The 19237-nt window shown below is 40.5% G+C and overlaps 1 protein-coding gene across 6 annotated transcripts in view; it reads left to right on the forward strand.

Annotated features, from left to right (window-relative positions):
- The window catches only part of PKNOX2 (PBX/knotted 1 homeobox 2), a 241334-nt gene that overhangs the window by 212007 nt on the left and 10090 nt on the right, over positions 1–19237 (forward strand). For all 6 annotated transcript variants that reach the window (XM_072425881.1, XM_072425887.1, XM_072425882.1 and 3 more), the window contains 4 exons: positions 1424–1612; positions 5622–5754; positions 10338–10435; positions 18033–18152. In XM_072425881.1, coding sequence (XP_072281982.1) covers positions 1424–1612; positions 5622–5754; positions 10338–10435; positions 18033–18152 — 540 coding nt within the window. The remainder of the gene's footprint in view (positions 1–1423; positions 1613–5621; positions 5755–10337; positions 10436–18032; positions 18153–19237) is intronic.

Raw genomic sequence — 19237 nt, forward strand, 5'->3', positions numbered from 1 at the left:
AATTTCCGCTCTGCAAAGCAACGCACAGCGGTGCCGCGATCAACAAACTGTTCCTTTTGTTGTTTACACATTCAAACATGTAACATTCTGTGATTTTCTAGCAATGGAAGCTGTACTTTTCATAATTAAATACAAGTTGCAGATCTGAAAAACATTATATCAGGTCGTTTGAGTCTTAAACATTCACTCAGGGTTTCCTGACACCCAGGCCCGAAGGTGTACAGAAACTATTTGATATGTGCCTTACATAGTAAGCCAATTGCCTGCCATACCAATGGTGGAGTTTACTCCCAACTCTTGATTGCCTAAATATATTCTTTAAGAAACACCATTAGTTCAAGGGTAAGCTTTAAGCTCAATGTCAAGGTGCTCTTTTTGTATGAAAGTTCTCCTGGTCAATAATAACAAGCAAAACGTTTTTCCAAGTTTTAGATGAAGATGCAACATAATCACTTCTTTCCTGATATAGAAGCTTTCCCATGCCTGGGAGGTGTAATCTGTAAGGTGCTTCATGCTACATCCCATGAATTGGAAAACATTTTTTCAGAAACAGGAAATGCAAAGTTAATGCCACCCCAACATTTGTGTAAGTTTTAGGAAAGCCAATATCAACCAGGTTTCCTCCAAAGGTTGCTTGGGGTTCCTCAAACTGTGGCTGACTGACCTCCCATTTGATGATGCCTAAATAGTTCTAGGATCAACACCACTTGGTATAGCCAGCTGCACCACTCTAATGATGTTTTGAGGTTCTATAATGGTAATTATTTTCTTTGTTTCTGTTGGCCACCAATTTAAGAGTCTTTTTTCCCTTTAATCCCAATGAAAATTAGTTTTAGTAGGGGTCCACCGAAAAAATGAAAATTATTTCAAGGGTTCCTCAGTGTTAAAATGTTTGAGAAAGGTTTGTTGCTACTGCAATCACCCAAAATATACATTATTCCAGTAGGATCTGACAAAAACTATGTATCATTTTGACTCCCTTTCCTGTTGCTTGCAGCAGGCTTTTGTTCAGATTATTAGTCAGGTGATTAGGAGATCATATTAGAAGAAAAAGTTCTTCTTTGAAACCACATACACCAGGAAACACTTCTTGAAGGTTTTCAGACTAAGATTTCGGACTACTTCGGAGAAAAGAATACAATCAAAAAAAAAAAATTAAAAATGAGAAGCAGCACAAAGTGAACACTGAACTGTGTGCTGCAGAGTCAGATAAAATGCAAACGTTCCATGCTTGATTGAAGTGCTTCTTTAAAATGTCAGTTTAATGTAGGACCTTTAAGTATTTTTCTATAAATTTTTATAAAATACATTAAATTGTTGGAAATAATTAAATAAAGCATTGATAATGGCTGTTCTCCTCTGACAGTCTGACACCCAAGTAATGACGTATGATTTTATCATGAATTCATTTGTCTTTTTCCAGATGGTAAAGGCGATCCAAGTTTTGAGAATCCACCTGCTTGAACTAGAAAAAGTTAATGAATTGTGCAAGGATTTCTGCAACCGCTACATCACCTGCCTGAAAACCAAAATGCACAGTGATAATCTCCTCAGGAACGATTTAGGAGGACCCTATTCCCCAAACCAAGCGTCCAACAGCCTTCATTCACAGGTCAGACAACACACGGTCCCCATTTCTATGAGTAAGAGAACAGATAAGGTATTTTTGTATGACATTTGAATTGAAAGCCACAGAAACTCCAAATCAGGTCTCATTCCAGGACATACCTAACAAAAATAGATTATTGGGTGCAAACAGCAGACACCATGAACTCAACCACCCACAGTGAAGAACAGATTGCTTCAAAACTCTTTATCTTTTTGAGTACAGTTTAGGATGCTTCTGAGATCATTAAGATCTCCTTAAGTGATTCAGATGACCTCTTCTGACCTCATCCTAAACAGCATCAATCTGATTTAGGTTACTTAAGCATTCCCATGTGAAAACCATTGTAAGAATTGTTCCTGTTGGCCACTGCAACCAACAGACATCCAACTATTATTTTACTGTCCTTGTTTAAAAATCAGTAGAGGAATCTGATTTTTAGCCATGGTAGCCATGGGCTACAAGAGAGTTTTACATCTGAGATACTTTTTCTGTATAGTGATCTCACAGAGAGATGTGGACCAAAAAGACTTTTTTCGCTGTCTTAATCTGAAATGGAAGTTAGTATATACACTGATCAGCCAAAACATTAACACCACCTGCCTAATATGGCCTAAGTCTCCTTTGTGCCACCAAAACAGGTCTCATCCATTGACGCATAGACTCCACAACACCTCCGAAGATGTCCCGTGATATCTAGCAGGAAGATATTATCAGCAGATCTTTTAGGTCACTTCTGCTGACCATAATTCTTCCCATAATGCACCTTATCCCCAGGTAAATGATGCAACTTCCCATAATTCCTGACAAAATCTAAAAAAAAAAATGTGATCCTACAGACCAAGCTACGATCTTCCAGTGCTCCAAGGTCCAGTTTTCACACTAACATGCATATTGTAGACAATTTGGGCACTGAACAGAAATCTTTATGGTCAGTCTGATTGGTCTCCAGCTATGCAGCCTCAACACCTTTTTCTCATCGCCAGACATTACATTTTTCAGAAATTTGTGCTACAAAAGCTCTTCAACTGGATTGAACCTGATGGACTAGCCTCCCCTTCTCCATGTGCATCATCAGTTTACCCTCCTTGGACCATTTTTGGAAGGTACCAACCAATGAATACCCCATAAAATCTGCCATGTTGGAGATGTTTTTATCCAGTTGTCCAACCATCACAATTTGCCCCTTGTTAAAGTTGCCCAGATCCCTATAGTTGCCTATTTTCCTGCTTCCAACCCATCACCTTCAAAAACTGACTGTTCAATTGGTGCCTAATATACCCAACCGTAGACAGGTGCCATTATAACCATATCGTCCACTTCATTGGTCAGTGGTTCCAGTGTTTTGGCTGATCAGTGTAAAAAATAGGCTGGGGAGTTACTTAAGAGTCAGGTATTGCATTTTTAAACCAAAAAATATATGTCATGTATTTTTTTTAAACAAAGTACCTTTTTCCGGTTTAGATGTGTTGGAGTTAGAGGCCTAGCTTGTATCTCTGCAGTGGACCAACATACACCGATTGGCCATCCATGCATTCACGCGGTGTCACAACAATACCCCTGCTATCTTTTCCCCCATCAGCAGTAACAAATCCTTTTGTGTTGTGCATTTTATGGGCTGCAGAGAATATTTAAATATTGCATGTGCTGGCACTGGAGATGATATCGGGGAATATTTGATGCGCTCTACATGAAAAGATATATTCATTATTAGCAATTTTCTTTCATTTTCCCTTTCCTCCCAGGATCGCCTCAAAAATACAAATAAATAACGTCACACACGCAAAAAAAAGAAAAAATCTAATTTAGACATCCTGAAATAACAGAACCACTTAATCACTGATTTTTAAAGTAGGGAGAGGGTTTTTTTCTTCCTCTTGTTTGCTAATATCCTCTGGAAAAGAGACTTCTTATGCCGTCTCTGCTTATTGCGCTTTCCCTTATGAGCGAAATTAGCAAGAAACTTGCATAAAGGACGACAATAATTGCTCAACGAGCATCTCGTTTGTAATTTATTAGCTTCTATTATTGCAGGTTGTCATGGCAACCACTTGCATCCCGGGCGACAAGAGAGATGTTAGATATGAAGCGGTGGGGCTGCGCGCTCGGGAAAATGGAGATGCACATTTTTATCAGTAATTCTGCTGAAAATAGGAAGTGAGAAGTTAATGAGATGTAAAGCTGTCCTGTGGCTGTTGTGAATAGATTTTTATTTTTTTTTAAATGTTGATCTAATTAGAATGCATTGGTCAGGAAACGTAATGAGGATTTAAGCTCTCGCAAAACCACCTCAGATCCTGGCAGAAAATAAATATATTATGATGGTAATGAATAGTCCATAGCTGGAAGTGGACGTCCACCTATCCTGCAGGAAAATTTCAATTCCTGTTATAATTCAAACTAACTCAACATAGAATCTGATATTTTATACTATACATCATTATATAAAATTATTTAATGAATATTGGAATATTTTAGCAATATGTCTGGACCTGCTTCTCACCTTTCATTGGTGGGTAGTCATGAACCTGCAACACTGAACTACTTTTTTGTCTTTAGTTTAATCTAAATATATTCTGCTTTTCCCAGTTCCTCCTTTATCAACACTCCAATGGCATTTTTAAAGAATGTCTTGCTGTTTTCATCACATTTTATTTTAGACTCAATGACCAGTGGAACTTCTCTATACAGTCAGGGCATGGCTGGTGGAAAGGACTTCCAAAAAAGTTTTACAGCACCCTGTCTCAGTACTCCTTTCAAGAGCTCTCAGCCCTGAATTAAGCAGCGGGCTGACTTTTGGATGGCTGAATGTTAAAAATGGTCAACGAGATGCAAAATATTCTACTTTAATGCACTAACTTGAAACTGAGCCAATCAAAAACTATACCAGGTTCAGTTTCAAATGCATGAAATTTGCATGTGATTTACAAAATTGATGCATTTCCTTGACCATCTCTAGTGAATGCCAGTCTGGAGAAGTAAAATGTAGAGTAAGAATAGCAATCCTTCCTTTGAATGTTGTTCTTGCCACCCCACAATATATAGGTAAATAAAGAGTAGAGAAAAGAAAGCTGAGTTTTTTTAGGCAAAACAAATTTGTATTGTATGTTTTACATGATTAATCATATATAACAACAAAACCCAGCTTTCTTTTCTCTACTCTTTAGTTAGTCGGGAGAAGTAGGCATTTCTATAAAGGCTGCAATGTATGACCAGAAAACACTAAGAACCAAAGAGTTCAAGAGAAAAAAAGTGGCACTATCAAAAAATTGTTATAAAAGCACTAATTATATTAAACTCATTTAAAACTGTCTGCAGCCATAAAGAACTAATATATATATCAACATAAGGTAAGTAACGATGTATTGTCAATCAATTGAAAAAAAGTTCAAAGTAAGCTCTTAATTGTTAAGGTAGTTTCCCAGGAAGACCACAAGATGTCAAAGTTTTTTTCACAAAGATGTTGAAGTAGCAAAATTTATAGGGGAACTCAATGTTGAATTTTAAAGTATTTTATTCCTGGACGTGTTTCGCAGAACTAGTCTGCTTCTTCAGGAATGCTCATAAGACATCTAAACTTAAAGAGTATACACAGTATAAGCAACATAATCTAACAACATGAAAAAAATGAATAAAGAAAAAAATATATGCAGACAACTGGATATAACATCTACATTTTTGCTTAGTATTGGCCATGGAAAGCTCAGAATGGGGAAGAAAGAAGCAGCACAAAGAGCCTATCAGTTGTGTTGTAGTGCAGTGAGCATGCTCATAAAAGGGAGAGCAAATGGACAGAGAGATCAGCTCATCAGTTTGCTGCTTCTTATTTTACTGTCTATGGCCTGCCATTGGCTTACTCTAAACAATATGTTCCTCACTTTCCTCCTGTTTTTTTATATTGTTCTCCATATTATTTTCTATTTCATCCACACCTATTTTATAGAACAATCTTACCTCCAACCAGATTCTATTGAAACTAGTTAAGCAAATGTACCTTCTTCTATTGTCATTACAGGACTTGTTACAGAATTCTCCAAACTCACTGTCCGCTCTGTCCAACAACCCACAAGGAATAGTTGTGCCGTCCTCCACACTACAGCAAAGCAGCCTCTCCATGACAACCGTCAACTCTTCGCAGGTTGTATCAGGTGGGAAAATGTCAAACTGAAATGACTGTACCTATAGGACTCCGTGTATGAGGGGACGCAGTGCAATTTGCACCCCTTGTGATGTGTAATCTACACGTATTGGTGTGTTCAAAAACATGGTTTTCTAAGGAGCCTAACACCTAATAACCAATGGACCTACCGTGTATTTTCTATGCATGGAAAAGACACTGGTTCACTTTATTGCCCATGCTGCTGATACTGGCATTCTGTTGGTTCCAATTCCTTATTGCCCTACCAAAGAGAACATGAAATACCAGGTTCATCCTGGTAGGAGGGGTTGATGACTTTGTTGCTTTCTTCCTAAGATGCCAGCTGCACTGGGGGCCAGTCATCACTCCTTAGCTCTGCTCTAACCTTTATGGCCTAAAGTCCTAAAGTTTGTGGATGCCTGACCATCATACCCATATATGCATGTTTAAAATCCCATTTCAAAACCATGGCCATTATTATGGAGTTAGTCAGTTGGTAATGATGTTGGATGAAGAGGCATACAATCGGTGCTCCAATTTGTACCGTAGGGTTGAAGTCAGAGCTTTGTATAAGCAACTCAAGTTCCTCTGTACTAAACTGGTAAAACCATTTCCCTATGTCTATACATTACGATTTGGAGGTATCTCCACATACTTTTAGCCATATGGTGTTATATCCAATAAATCTGAACCCACGCTCTGCTTTTTTTTCTTGTGGGCCAATGGAGTGGATGTGGGCAAAACATCAGTTACCTTTGGAAAATGGTAATAAGTTCATTTAATGAAATGTAATTGTAGTACTTGAAAGTAATTTTATTTTTTGGCACAATCATTGTTGGATTTTTTAAAGAATAAAAATACTTGTTGAAATACTTTGAGATTTCTAGATAATAATATAGTAATCCATCATTATCATTCTGAATACCGTCTTCTATGGCTGTGACTAATACAATTTAAGAGGTTTTTAAGTGCTTTTGTAAAATAAGAAATGTACCATTCAACATTGCTAATGTATTCTAAAGTCCATTATAAAATGACTGAACTCTATGGTGAACACATGTCTTATATATAGAATGTATAATGTATAGTTTTCTTTATATAAAACAGAGGTCTCATATGCATACACTTTCAAAAATATGTGCAGCCACAACAAAGCAATTTTGCAATGTGTGGTTCCCACGGGATGTATAAAACAATGTGCAAAATCAAGAGCCAACCTATCCATGGGTTACCCAAATTTTTTTTTTTTAGGAATAAGCGTATTTTTGAACCAATTTCTGTACCCCTTCTTTGCCTGTTTATCAAATCTGTAAATGTAATGAGACCTCAGATGTGGCCACCTTTTCAGGTCTTTACAGCTTATTGAAATATTCTGGTATGCATGTGACGAACCCAGCCATAGAGAATCTTAACTGTCCTTTGGACCATGCACTGAGCTGAAAATAGTGCTCACCCCCTTCTTTACCTCTTTATCTAATCTGTAAATGTAATGAGACCTCAGATGGGGCCACCTTTTAAGGTCTTTACAGCTTGTGGCCTTATTGAAATATTCTGGTAGGCATGGGGCGAACCCAGCCATAGAGAATCTGAACTGTCCTTTGGACCATGCACTGAGCTGAAGACAGATAGGGCCATTATTACCTAGAATATGTCCTGGCATGATATAAACATTATCTGGCAGTAAGAAGATACCTTTGTCTGTATTTGGGGTATGTTATTACGTTTTCAAAGTAAATAGGAAAATTACAATACAAATGTATCTATATAACTAGCAAAAGTGGATAAAGGGCCGAGCCATTGAAAGTGCAAAATATGGGAATCCCAACACTAAGCATTGCCAGCCAACAAAGAAGCAGTGTAAATATAGCTGGTTTGTGGGTCTCTAGTAGGATTTTGCAAAGTCTGATGGACTTTTTAGTGATGCAGTCTCTCTAAATTATATATTCTGTGGAACCCTTTGTGTGAAGTGGTCTGTGGGTTCCCCTGGAGATGTAGTTTGGGGGTTCCTGTAAATAAAACAATCTGTGGAACCTGTGGATGGTGTTGTCCTAGGCCCTCTTCAAAACCCTTGCAGGTGATGCAGTCTATGGATTGTAGAAACTATTTATTCTAAATACTCCAAAGAGTGAGGCATTTTGTGGACCCATGTGAATGAAGAATTCAAATACAATCTGGAAACCCCCATGGATGGTGCACTCTGTAGACCCTGTAGATGACACAACCATGGACTTACCCTATGGATATTGCACCCCATGGGCTTATTATGGTGGAGTAGGTTGGTTCCTGTGATTGATGCATTTAATATTTAGTATGTTCATGGCTCCTTTGAATAGGTGGGCCCTTATGAGTAACATAGCCTAGAATGTGGTTGATGCTGTCTCCATCTCTTGAGAAGTGCTCATTGCTGTGAATGATGGTGTCAGCTTCATATAATGTTTTCCTTTCTTATTGTACCGTGCTCCCAAAGGAAAGGATGCCGCATGTCAATAAAGCTACAAATCTCCACTGATGCCCATGTATTATTCATGAAAGAAAGGTCTGCACTTCTCGGGGGATAGTTTAACCCTTCAGAGCCTGCACTCTGTTTACATATTAGCACCTTATGAAGCTGTAACCTCCCCTCATTCTCTTAGCTTGTTTGTGCAGTTTGGCCACCCTGTGATTTTTTTTTCTTGCCTAATTTCACCGTGTTCAGGGAAAAATGACTACTAGATTATGATTCGTGTTAAGTCAGAGCAGCCTGGTACGACAGATAACGCGACAACTCCCCAGGGTAGAGCCATACAATGTGTCTAGTTATATTCTGTATAATTCACCTAACTCTGTAATAACTCTCTGCACCCTGACAGTATGTATTGCTAGGAATCACACAGCTCGTCTGCCTGCTGGAATAAGTAAATCTAATCGCCTCATACCCAACAGTATTGGCTGCACAGTTACCTACATCACTTCTCTAACATAACCCAGCTTGGGGTTATTATGAAAAGTATCCATTGTATTTAGCTAGTGACAGTGCTCACTTATAGAAGAATGCATTATATTCAGTGTAAATATGTTAGCAACGCACCCTAAACTTTATTATGAAGGAGTTATTTGAGATCGGTTTGTGGTAGCACACCGAAGGGTTGAAGAACTCCAACTACCACGATGCATTGGTAGCCATTACATGGCATGGCGTACAAGGGCCTGTCAAGCAATACTTGTTGCCTGTTTCTCATCATAAACCTCCCGCAGTCACCCCTATCCTTTAAATAAAGTCATAAAACCCATAAAAAATAGTTTAGCTTTAAATACACCCCAAGATTGCCCAGGATCTCCAGCACTGCTCAGTCTCAAGACAATCATGCAGATCAAATTCATGGGTAGAAGGTTGGTGTGAGTGATAATGGGACTTCCCATTCTTTCACAGCAAATCTGTGTGGTTGAAAACCCCAGCGAAGTCAACAATGGTTTCTGAGGTTATTACTGTCTACTGCATCAGAGTAACACCCTGCCAGACCAACCTTTACTAAAAAGTCTTACCAATCTATAGCTATACTTTATATGTGGTCGTATTGGGTGCCATGTCTCCTGCTCTGTACAAAGCACTGGTCAGACCTCATCTGGAATATGCAGTCCAGTTTTAGGCACCACAAAAAGGATATTGTGAAATTGGAGGAATGCAGAGAAGGGAAACTAAACTAATAAAAAGAATAGAGGAGCTCAGCTTTGAGGGGAGATTAGCTGAACTGAATCTATTTTCCCTTGAAAAGAGACATAAATTGGGAATATGATCACCCTGTATAAATATATAAATGGTCCATATACTCTCATCCCAATTTTTCAAGGGGGCGCTCTTTGCGTCTAGAGGAAAAGAAATGTAATCTCTGGATGTGGAGAGGATTCTTCACAGTAAGGTCTGTGAAAATGTGGAAAAGGCGAGGTGAGGACCTATGTATGTTCACTTTGTGTCCAAGATAAGTTCCATGTGTCAGGGGTTGCTGGAGATTTTGTTTTATTACAAGCCCATTATATTAAACCTCGTTTTTGGAGAAATCAGGATCTAAAGCGTTCCTATAATAGCATCCATGTTGTATTTGTTTGGGCCGAGGGCTTCAAAGAAGAGGTGTGTGACCTCCTTGAGTGCTGGAACAAGAGGGCCAGACCTGCAAATTTCACTCCTAAGAAGTTCATAACTTACAGTATATATGGAGGAAGTGAAGCTCTCCTTTGGTATTAAAGGTCCTTGCTATTTTCATGTGTTATAAATATGTGCAGCCAAGCTGGTCTCCTGAAAATGCTGGGTCACTGGCTATTTCTAAGATGCAGAACCAGAACTCCTGACCTGCCTAACTGTTCTGGGACAGCAAAAGACTTTCACAACTAAGCAGCTAGCTTTTTCAGAACGTTCAGCCTCCAATGGCAGCCTCCATATATCCTTCTCTTCTATAAATTTGTTTAAAAGTAAGGTAAGTATCTTTCAATGTCCTAATATTCTAACGTGAGTGGTATGATCCATGTTGATTTCCTGCACCTGCTTTACGTGTGATAATGCATTATTTGATTTATCGTTTTAGCTCACATGATTATTTTTTGATATTTTGTGTTTTACAGGTGGTGCACTTTACCAGCCCGTTGCCATGGTAACATCCCAGGGACAGGTAGTGACTCAAGCGATCCCCCAGGGAGCGATTCAGATCCAGAATGCACAGGTGAGCTGTGATGAATAGATATATGTCTGATTGGGGATATTATTAGAAATGATCTGTCCAGATTGTACAAACCTATCTTCATACAAATCACTATTTCATGTCTTTATGCAACCCTGAAACATCTGTGTGAATGTTAAATAAATATTTCCAAGTTTCATATTGTATCTTTGATATAAACCAGTGGTGCTGAACAAACTGGGCCACCAAGGAATTATTTGCATGACTCCGGCCACTGTCTTTAAAATAAGAATCCCATCTTTGTAAAGATCTTAAAGAAGTGACATGTGAATATTATTAAAGCTCCCGTGTCTTTGGGCTTCCATAAATGACATAATAAAGCCACATCCGGGTTAGTAAAGTAACCAAAAACATCATCACTTTACGCTAGGTCACACTAGGATGCTGTGCTAGAAAACTCTTGGCTAAATTTGATGGAGATCAGAGTTTTGAATATGATGCTTTGTAAACCCTTATTACCATTTGCTCCAGACCCAATAAACTATACGCATAGAATATGATGCTGGACCCTTCCAATATGGACCTGGCTCATTCATAGATGGACATTGAAGAAGCTGGTAAGGGTTAAAGTAAATCTATGCTTTGCCTCTGCAGGTCCACAGGTTCACTTAGTTCTGCAGCCGCATGGTTCTGCTCATAACAATAAAGTGAAATATGCCATGCTTTCTAATGAGGGAGCATGATTCCATAATGCAAAGGTACCAAACTGGTTGACTGGCTGGCCAAATACCACTACTGGCAAAACAGTGCATGGAGAGAGTCCCATGTGTAACCTCCAACCAGATTACATTGGGCTTTTTTGCTCATTCTAGCAGGCAAGCAAAGTAGTGAGGGAGTTTGGTGGGAAACTCAAGTGGTTAGCACAGAGCCTTAACCTAAACCCCACTGAAAACCTATAGGATGAATTGAAAGCACGGCCTTCACCTACACCAGTACCTGGCCTTGCATTATTTTTTTTGGATGAATAGATGCAAAAATCCACCTCCTTACACCTTGTGAAAATCCTTCTCAAAGGACTGCAAGCAACTAGTGGAGTGGAGGACTTTAGAAATAACATAAAAATCCTTAAGCTGCTAGTTCACATCCGATTTATGGGATGTTCAAAAAGTTCATATTTGACGTTCTTATCTCTTCAAATATTTGTAAGACTGTTTACGTTGAAAAACCAATAAAAAGATTAAAATACAAAAAGTTCATATAGAAGTGCTGGCCAGGTATCTGCAAACTTATTTTTTTGAGACTGTCACTCTTCATATCTTCCAAATAGTCCTGATTTAGAGGAATTGTCCCTCCTCAGATCTCCCAACAGCTCCTAAATTGGAGGAAGTGTCCCTCTTCAGATCTCCCACACTGGTCCTGATTTGGAGGAACTGTCCCTCGTCAGACCTACCAATTGTTCCTGATTTGGAGGAACTGTCCTTTGTCAGATTTCCCAACTGGTCCTGATTTGGAGGAACAGTCCGTTATCAGATCTCCCAACTGGCTATGATTTGGAGTCACTGTCCCTCTTCAGATTTCCCAACTGCTCCCGATTTGTAGGAATTGTCCCTCGTCTGATCTCCCAACTGGTCTTGATTTGGAGGAACTGTCCCTCTTCAGATCTCCCAACTGGCCCCAATTTTAAGGAACTATCTGTTATCAGATCTTCCAACTGGCTCTGATTTGGAGTCACTGTCCCTCTTCAAATCTCCCAACTGGTCCCGATTTGTAGGAGTTGTCCCTCATCAGATCTCCCAACTGGTCTTTATTTGGAGGAACTGGCCCTCTTCAGATCTTCCAACTGGTCCCGATTCGGAGAAACCATTTCCCTTCAGATCTCCCAAATGGTCCCGATTTGAAGGAACTGTCCCTTTTCAGACCTCCTAACTGGCCCTTCCAACTGGATCTTCAAGATCCAAGTACCTTTTCCCCCCTCAGTCAGCACTCTTTTTAGGGGGATATATACACTTCTATATAAAAAGCATTTTTTACTACTATATAGTGGTAATTTACATTGAACCTTCTTCCAGCCTCTAAATGATTCTTTTTGGAATTTTAGAAAGTAGTTGTAAAGAAAGCAATTTTTTCATGGTCTGCAAAATGTGAATTTAACTTTTAGTTAAAAATGTCCCATCCCATATCCAAAAGTTGTGAGTTGATTAAAATAATTGGGCAATGAACATTTTTCATCCATGCTGAAAAATCCAAATTTTCAGATTCTGGTTTAAAAGTGGTTCGCTGCTCATGGGCAATGCAGACAATTTTTATTCCAGAAATCTTGACGTGAGGCCCATAAGGACCTATGGCCCCTGATACCTGTGTTAGGACTCGTTTCCCATCCAATCTTTTATTGTAGTTTTATTCTCATGCAGTAAGCACACCTGACACGGCCTATCTGACAGCGTGCAATGATAGTGAGAGAATCTGAAATCCTCCGATCCTACCCAAATTGAAGTGTGAGCCTCTTCCTGCGTCTCCAGGGCCATGCCCAGGCCCTGCAGCGTATTTGCAGCTGTACAGATCATATTTGGAGCTGCACTTTGAGGAAGAACACACTTTTGGAATTGGCGGCCTGTGTTTCACCTCTGCAAGAAATTGAATGATGGATGAGGAGCCATAAAAACGTCCGCGGTGTCGGCTTTGTTTATGTCCATAACTGTGCTTGATGGGCTGCTGAAATCCATTCATAAATGAAACTGCTGGGCTGCAAAGTGGCACTCTGGAGACCAAACTTTTCATACAAATAAATCACATTTTCATCCGAAACTTTCCATTGATCTCCGGGGAGGCCTGAAAGGAGGTGTAAAAGCCCCTGAGCGGAGGGCGAGGTGTAAGACAGAAAACTCATCATGTTTTTTCTGTGCTCGTACGCCTCAGCGTTGTTATAGACACACTTCAATGGCAGCACTCCACCAGCAATATAATCTACTAATATGGCTGATTTCTGCTGCTACTGGCAAAAAAGACGAAGACGATATCTGTGATCACAACTCTTGTCTGGTTATTTATATTAAGTCCATTTTTATAGCAGATGGAAACCCTAGCTGGATGGTATATTGTTTTCTAAAGCCCTGTGTATCATCTGTGTAGCATCGTATTCATAAAACAGTTTATACAACTTTTTTCATTATTTTTGCACCCCAGTAAGGACCCTTTCAGACCCACTGTATAAAATTGTAGTTTTCCACTTCTAGATTCACAGCAATCCACTGCTGTGTGGTCCAGTGAGGCAAACTGAACCACTGCCAACCAGATCTGCATGCAGCTGCAGCTGTGGCATAAATCTTCAAAGGTCAACCGTGGTAAAAAGTAGAGTGTCCATTTTGGGAACTGTACCACAATCTGCTGCAGCAGTGAAAGAAAGATGATACCCAACCTTTACCATTCACTTAAATGGAAGCGGTTGAGACAGTGGGTCTAAAATGGTCCTAAACATCCTATCACCAGAGATGAAAGACAATTACAGAAAAAAGACTACAAATAGTACCAGAGATTCCAAAAACATTTACCTCGTTTTCTGTACAAGCAGTCAGCCAATCTACTTGTCACTATGTTTGGCATCATGTCTCTGTCATCATGTACACCATTATCCAAAGTAAAATAAAACAGTAAATCTGTTGCAAAATGTAATAAACCTGGTTGGTATGCAACCTTTTTATGCTGACTGTTGGGCTGCCTATCTGGTAGCCAAGTTAGGGCTCCTCAATGGCACTAGATATGGTTTGCTTGATAACTCTGCAGCTATGCAGCTATACTTGCAGTAACTTCACCACTTTATAGCCACCAAAAAAGACAGCAATGTGAACAAGACCTAAGAGAGCACATATGGCAGATTGACAACTCTAATGGTAATTATGAAGCAGTGGCTATGCGTTGTCAACCTGGAAAAGAAAGTGTAGTTACCGGCAAGATGTCCAAATGGGAAACAACAGATTCACATAATATAATTTACTTATAAATGATGTATCCAAACATAAAACTAGATTGGGGGTTTGCAAACCCTTGAATATGCCATGTTGATTAAAATGATCCAAAAGTCTTGTATGTTCTTCCTTTCCTCGTACTAGAACATAATAGACTGCTGTAGACCTCTCACCTTCCTGCATTATTTTGTATGTGCAGACTCCTGAAAACCCTTTCCAACCTTTTATAAAGCAGCAGCACTAGCATGGAATCTAAGCAGCTCTCGGAGATTATAGCCCTCTATACGGAGGCGCACCTTCATATGCACAGCTATCACACTTTGTCATTAATACTTGTAACATATATTTTAATTTTCACCTTGCCACGGTTTCTGTTTGCTAAGCTGCTAGAAATTAAATCCAAGAATTTAATTAATGATATCTGGTTGCAAGAAGACTTAAGTCGCTGGTAAGATGCCCCAAAGCAGAAACGTCATGTTTTTCAGCTTGTGGAAATCTCCAGGTTGAAAATCAAGAAACAAACAAAGGCATTTTTATCGCTCCGTTTATCATCTTTTAATGACCTGCGTAGGGTAAAATTCCACGAAATATTAAACAAGGGGCTGCACTGAGGCATGTGGCGTCCATTGGCACCGTCAGTTCCATGTAGAAGGTATTATGACCAGTGTTTAAGTACCAAGCTGTGAAACTACAGCCTGTGTCTTCCAGACATTCATAAACTGGCTGACTGCTCCGAAATGGCATTATAAGTGTTCCTCCTGTACGGTGCCATGTGAAAACCTACACAATTATAAAAAAAAAGAAAATGCAACCCAATATCGGAGCACAATATTGGCCATGTTCAACCCTGTGGGTCCTTTTTCAGCTTCTTGTTAGAAGATAAGATGATATTTGTGCTCGCCAAGTGAGACCCCCTCCTTTTGTTTGGCATCTTCTGCCAGTGATGATTGGGCACCTTCTGCCTGGTTATAGCTGTTCGGAGACTTGCCTTACCCTGTTTGCTGAGATGTTTTAATGTCTAGCTTGCAAAAAAAAAAAGCATACGTCTTCTAGTTAGTGGTCTGTGACCTCTCACAGACCGGTAATAGATCAATGGCGGTGACTTTTATTGCTGCAGAACATGTCATGCTGGCAGACAGAACAGGTGACGAGGGGCAAATCTGGATGGTGCAACCGAGGCTTGTGGATGGCAAGACAGGTGGGTCCCCGGTGTGCTGTTCATTGTCTATTATTTTTTAGTATGTATTGATAATGATACAGCCAGGGGAGTCCAACTTTAGTTCTCGGAGGCCCTGGATCTGAACACGTTTTTAGTATTCAGTAAAAAAACAGCTGAAAGCATATAAAAAACAGGTTAATTCATATCAAAAACCTGGCTTGTATGTAAGGTTGGACTGGTCCACCAGAAAACTGGAAAAACCTGTGGTGGGCCCCCAAATTTAGTAATTATGTGCCCTCTAGGGGGGTCACAAAATGGCCACCTGGCCCTTTGGTGGGGCCCTGTTGCCTTATATAAATATCCCAATGTGCCAGGTAAAGCTGTTTGTTCTGGTGGGCCCCCAAAATATATCATTTGTGCAATATATGGGGGTCAAAAAAAGTCACTTGGCTCTCTAGTTGGGCCCTGTTGCCAATGTGCCAGGTAAAGCTGTTTTCTCTGATGGACCCGTAAATTATATTTTTGTGCTATATAGAGGGTCACAAAACAGCCACCCAGCCCCCTGGCAGGGCCCTGTGTTAGGTAAAGTTGTTTGTTCTGCTGGGCCCTTCTTCTCACTTCCTCTGGTGGGCCCCAGGTTCCCAGTCAGACCCCTGAATAATTGAGTTGGAGTCCTCCTTTATTATTAGGCAAAAGCCTACAGATGTCTGATGATTGATCCTGGAAACGATCCAGTGTGTTGTACACATAGTGCCCTTCTGTTCAATGGAAAGAGGAAGAGGAGGATGACACCTCGCTAGGCTCTCTTCCATAGGAGTGCACAGCAGTCATTCTCAATCAGTCATTCATTAACCCACCATGGCAGATTGATGAACAACATTAAGGGACCGATGAACACATGTCACATTTTCACCCGAGATGAGGTGCAAACAAAGCTTTAGGTGCCACTCCTTGGCTTAGCGGTACCATTGGCACGCACATGGGTGACCTATGTGCACATGGTGGTTGTAAAACTAGCACATAGCTAAATATGGCTGTTACCCTTAGCAACCTGCTTCACTTTCAGATACCAAACAAAAAAATAAATATTTGAATGGTTATATCTCTGGCACCGCTGCCATTTATGACCATCTAGCATATACCAACATTGGGCAGATCACCTGGACGCCCTTAACTTTTTGTCCTGACACTTTCTCTTTGCTCAGGTAACAGCGCAGGATTATCCGCCGACAATTCCATACAATGCGCTCGGATTTCATCACAGAGCCCATTTGTGTGATCACATAGTCCGGCCTCTCTCACATCAATCCTGCCATTGCTAAGGAAACCACAATGCTATTGTGAGCCGGGGGGGTGTCGGGATGGCTGGTCGCCATGGAGACGCTTGCAGCCTTTTTAAGCCTGACTTCCTGAGAAGAAAGGCCAGCTTATAAGATAAGTCTGTCTGTGACCGGCGACACCGACTAAACCGCCAGGATACAGGACAGTTTGTTCTATGAGGCGTACAGGAGGGCGGCCATCTTCCCTGATAAAAGGCCAGGATGGGCCCCTGCTTGTGGGATCACACACGTGTGCATGGAGTATGGCGCCCTGCTACAAAGAGATTGCCATTCAGAAATTGTAGAAGATCAATAAATGTGGCTTCTGATATCGTTTTAGTGTTGCTTCCTAGATTTGGTTCAGTTTTATTCCTGTAAACCAAAAAAATTATATATATTCATTTTATATTTGTTGTTAAAGTATACCGTGAGCTGCAATCCTATTGGCTAATGGTTGCCAGGGACTAAATTACTCCTGACAACCACCTGCTAATGGGAATGTTGCCAGGTATGTAAGATAAAATTGTAAACATTTAGCCATGACAGTGCTCCCATTGGCTAGTGAGACAACTGGTGGTTGTTAGGCGTGGTTTTTCCCTTGACAACCACCAGCCAATGGGAGCACTGTACACTCCGCTGTACACAGCAAGCAGTGCTGTCATTGGCTAGTGCTCTGGCTGGGAGTTGTTAAGCTTACTAAAAAGTAATGTAAACACCAGGCCTGTTGTTAATGTGCACAATGGGCAGTGCTCCCATTAGCTAGTGACTTGGATGGTGGTTTTTAGGGGCAGTTCCAGGCCAGCCTGCTGTGAACAACAAGCAGAGAAATTAAAGAATTGCAATGTAAAAATTTGCTTTCATCTCAATCAAGTTTATATTATTGATTGTGAAATAATAATGGAGAAATAAAATTATTCTTTGTGTCACCTCTGGATCCACAACCATCATAGGATAGATGCAGCCTCAATATTGGGCCATTTATTCACTGTGTATACAGCCGGTGCTTGATTCACCTCCAAAAACACGCTGCCATACGCCTGTATCTCCTGGCTGCAGCAGGCACATTAGATTGCAAGCTTCTGGGGTCAGAGACTGATTGATGGAATTTTTGTGTGCATTTCCTGCAGTGCTGCAATGGGCTGTGTTTATTATTGGATGTTATGTTCACAGCAAATCATTGTTGTCATCTGTCTCCGCAGGTCAATCTGGAACTGACCTCTCTGCTTGATGGGGAAGATAAAAAATCAAAAAACAAACGCGGAGTCCTCCCGAAACATGCAACCAACATCATGCGCTCATGGCTCTTTCAGCACCTGATGGTAAGAAAAAGAGAACCTGTCTAAGCTAGACATATTAAATAGCATGTACAGTACTGTAACCGAGAATGTAAATTTAGGAATAAAAAACTACAGCCAAACAGAATAAAAAATCTATTTGCAAGGTTCAGGTTCATTTAGTGTAAATCTGCCTCTCCCTCGATGAGAATGTTGGATCCAGGTGATCAGAGATTATCATAACATATCTTAGCTCTTGGAACTCTCAGACCAAAAATATAATATTATTATTGTCATTTTGTATTTGTATAGTGCCAACATATTACGCAGCGCTGTACAAAGTCTATAGTCATGTCACTATCCCTATCTAATGTCCCCTCCATAGTCAGTAGTATAGTCTAGGGACAATATTGAGGGGAAACCAATTGACCTAATAGTTCGTTCTTGGAATTAAACTGGAGAGCCCAGAGGTATCTCATTGAAACACAAGGAAAACATACAAATTTCCTGCAAAGAGTGTCCTGGCAGAGATTTAAATCTAGGAACCCAGTACTGCAAAGGTGAGAGTGCTAACCACTGAGCCTACCGTGCTGCAAAGTCAAGAGTGCTAGCCACTGAGCAGACAGTGCTGCGAAGGGGAAGATGCTAGCCACTGAGCCTACCATGCTGGCTCAGTGGTTAGCACCCTATTATATTGTTAGGGTGCAAGTGCTTAGAACATAACGAGTAAAGCTGATGAGATCGGGTTCCAAGACTGCAGAATATATGGGATGCAAAGGATATGGGATGCAGAGGATGAACGCTAGCTATGGGATGCAGGGGATGAACGCTGGCTATGGGATGCAGGGGATGAACGCTGGCTATGGGATGCAGGGGATGAACGCTGGCTATGGAATGCAGGGAATGACGCTGGCTTTGGGATGCAGAGGATGAATGCTAGCTATGGGATGCAGGGAATGAACGCTAGCTATGGGATGCAGAGGATGAATGCTAGCTATGGGATGCAGGGGATGAACACTAGCTATGGGATGCAGGAAATGAATGCTAGCTATAGGATGCAGGGAATGAACGCTAGCTATAGGATGCAGGGGATGAACGCTGGCTATGGGATGCAGGGGATGAACGCTGGC

This window comes from Pyxicephalus adspersus, chromosome 11 (assembly GCF_032062135.1).
Source record: "Pyxicephalus adspersus chromosome 11, UCB_Pads_2.0, whole genome shotgun sequence".
Classification (NCBI taxonomy): Eukaryota; Metazoa; Chordata; class Amphibia; order Anura; family Pyxicephalidae; genus Pyxicephalus; species Pyxicephalus adspersus.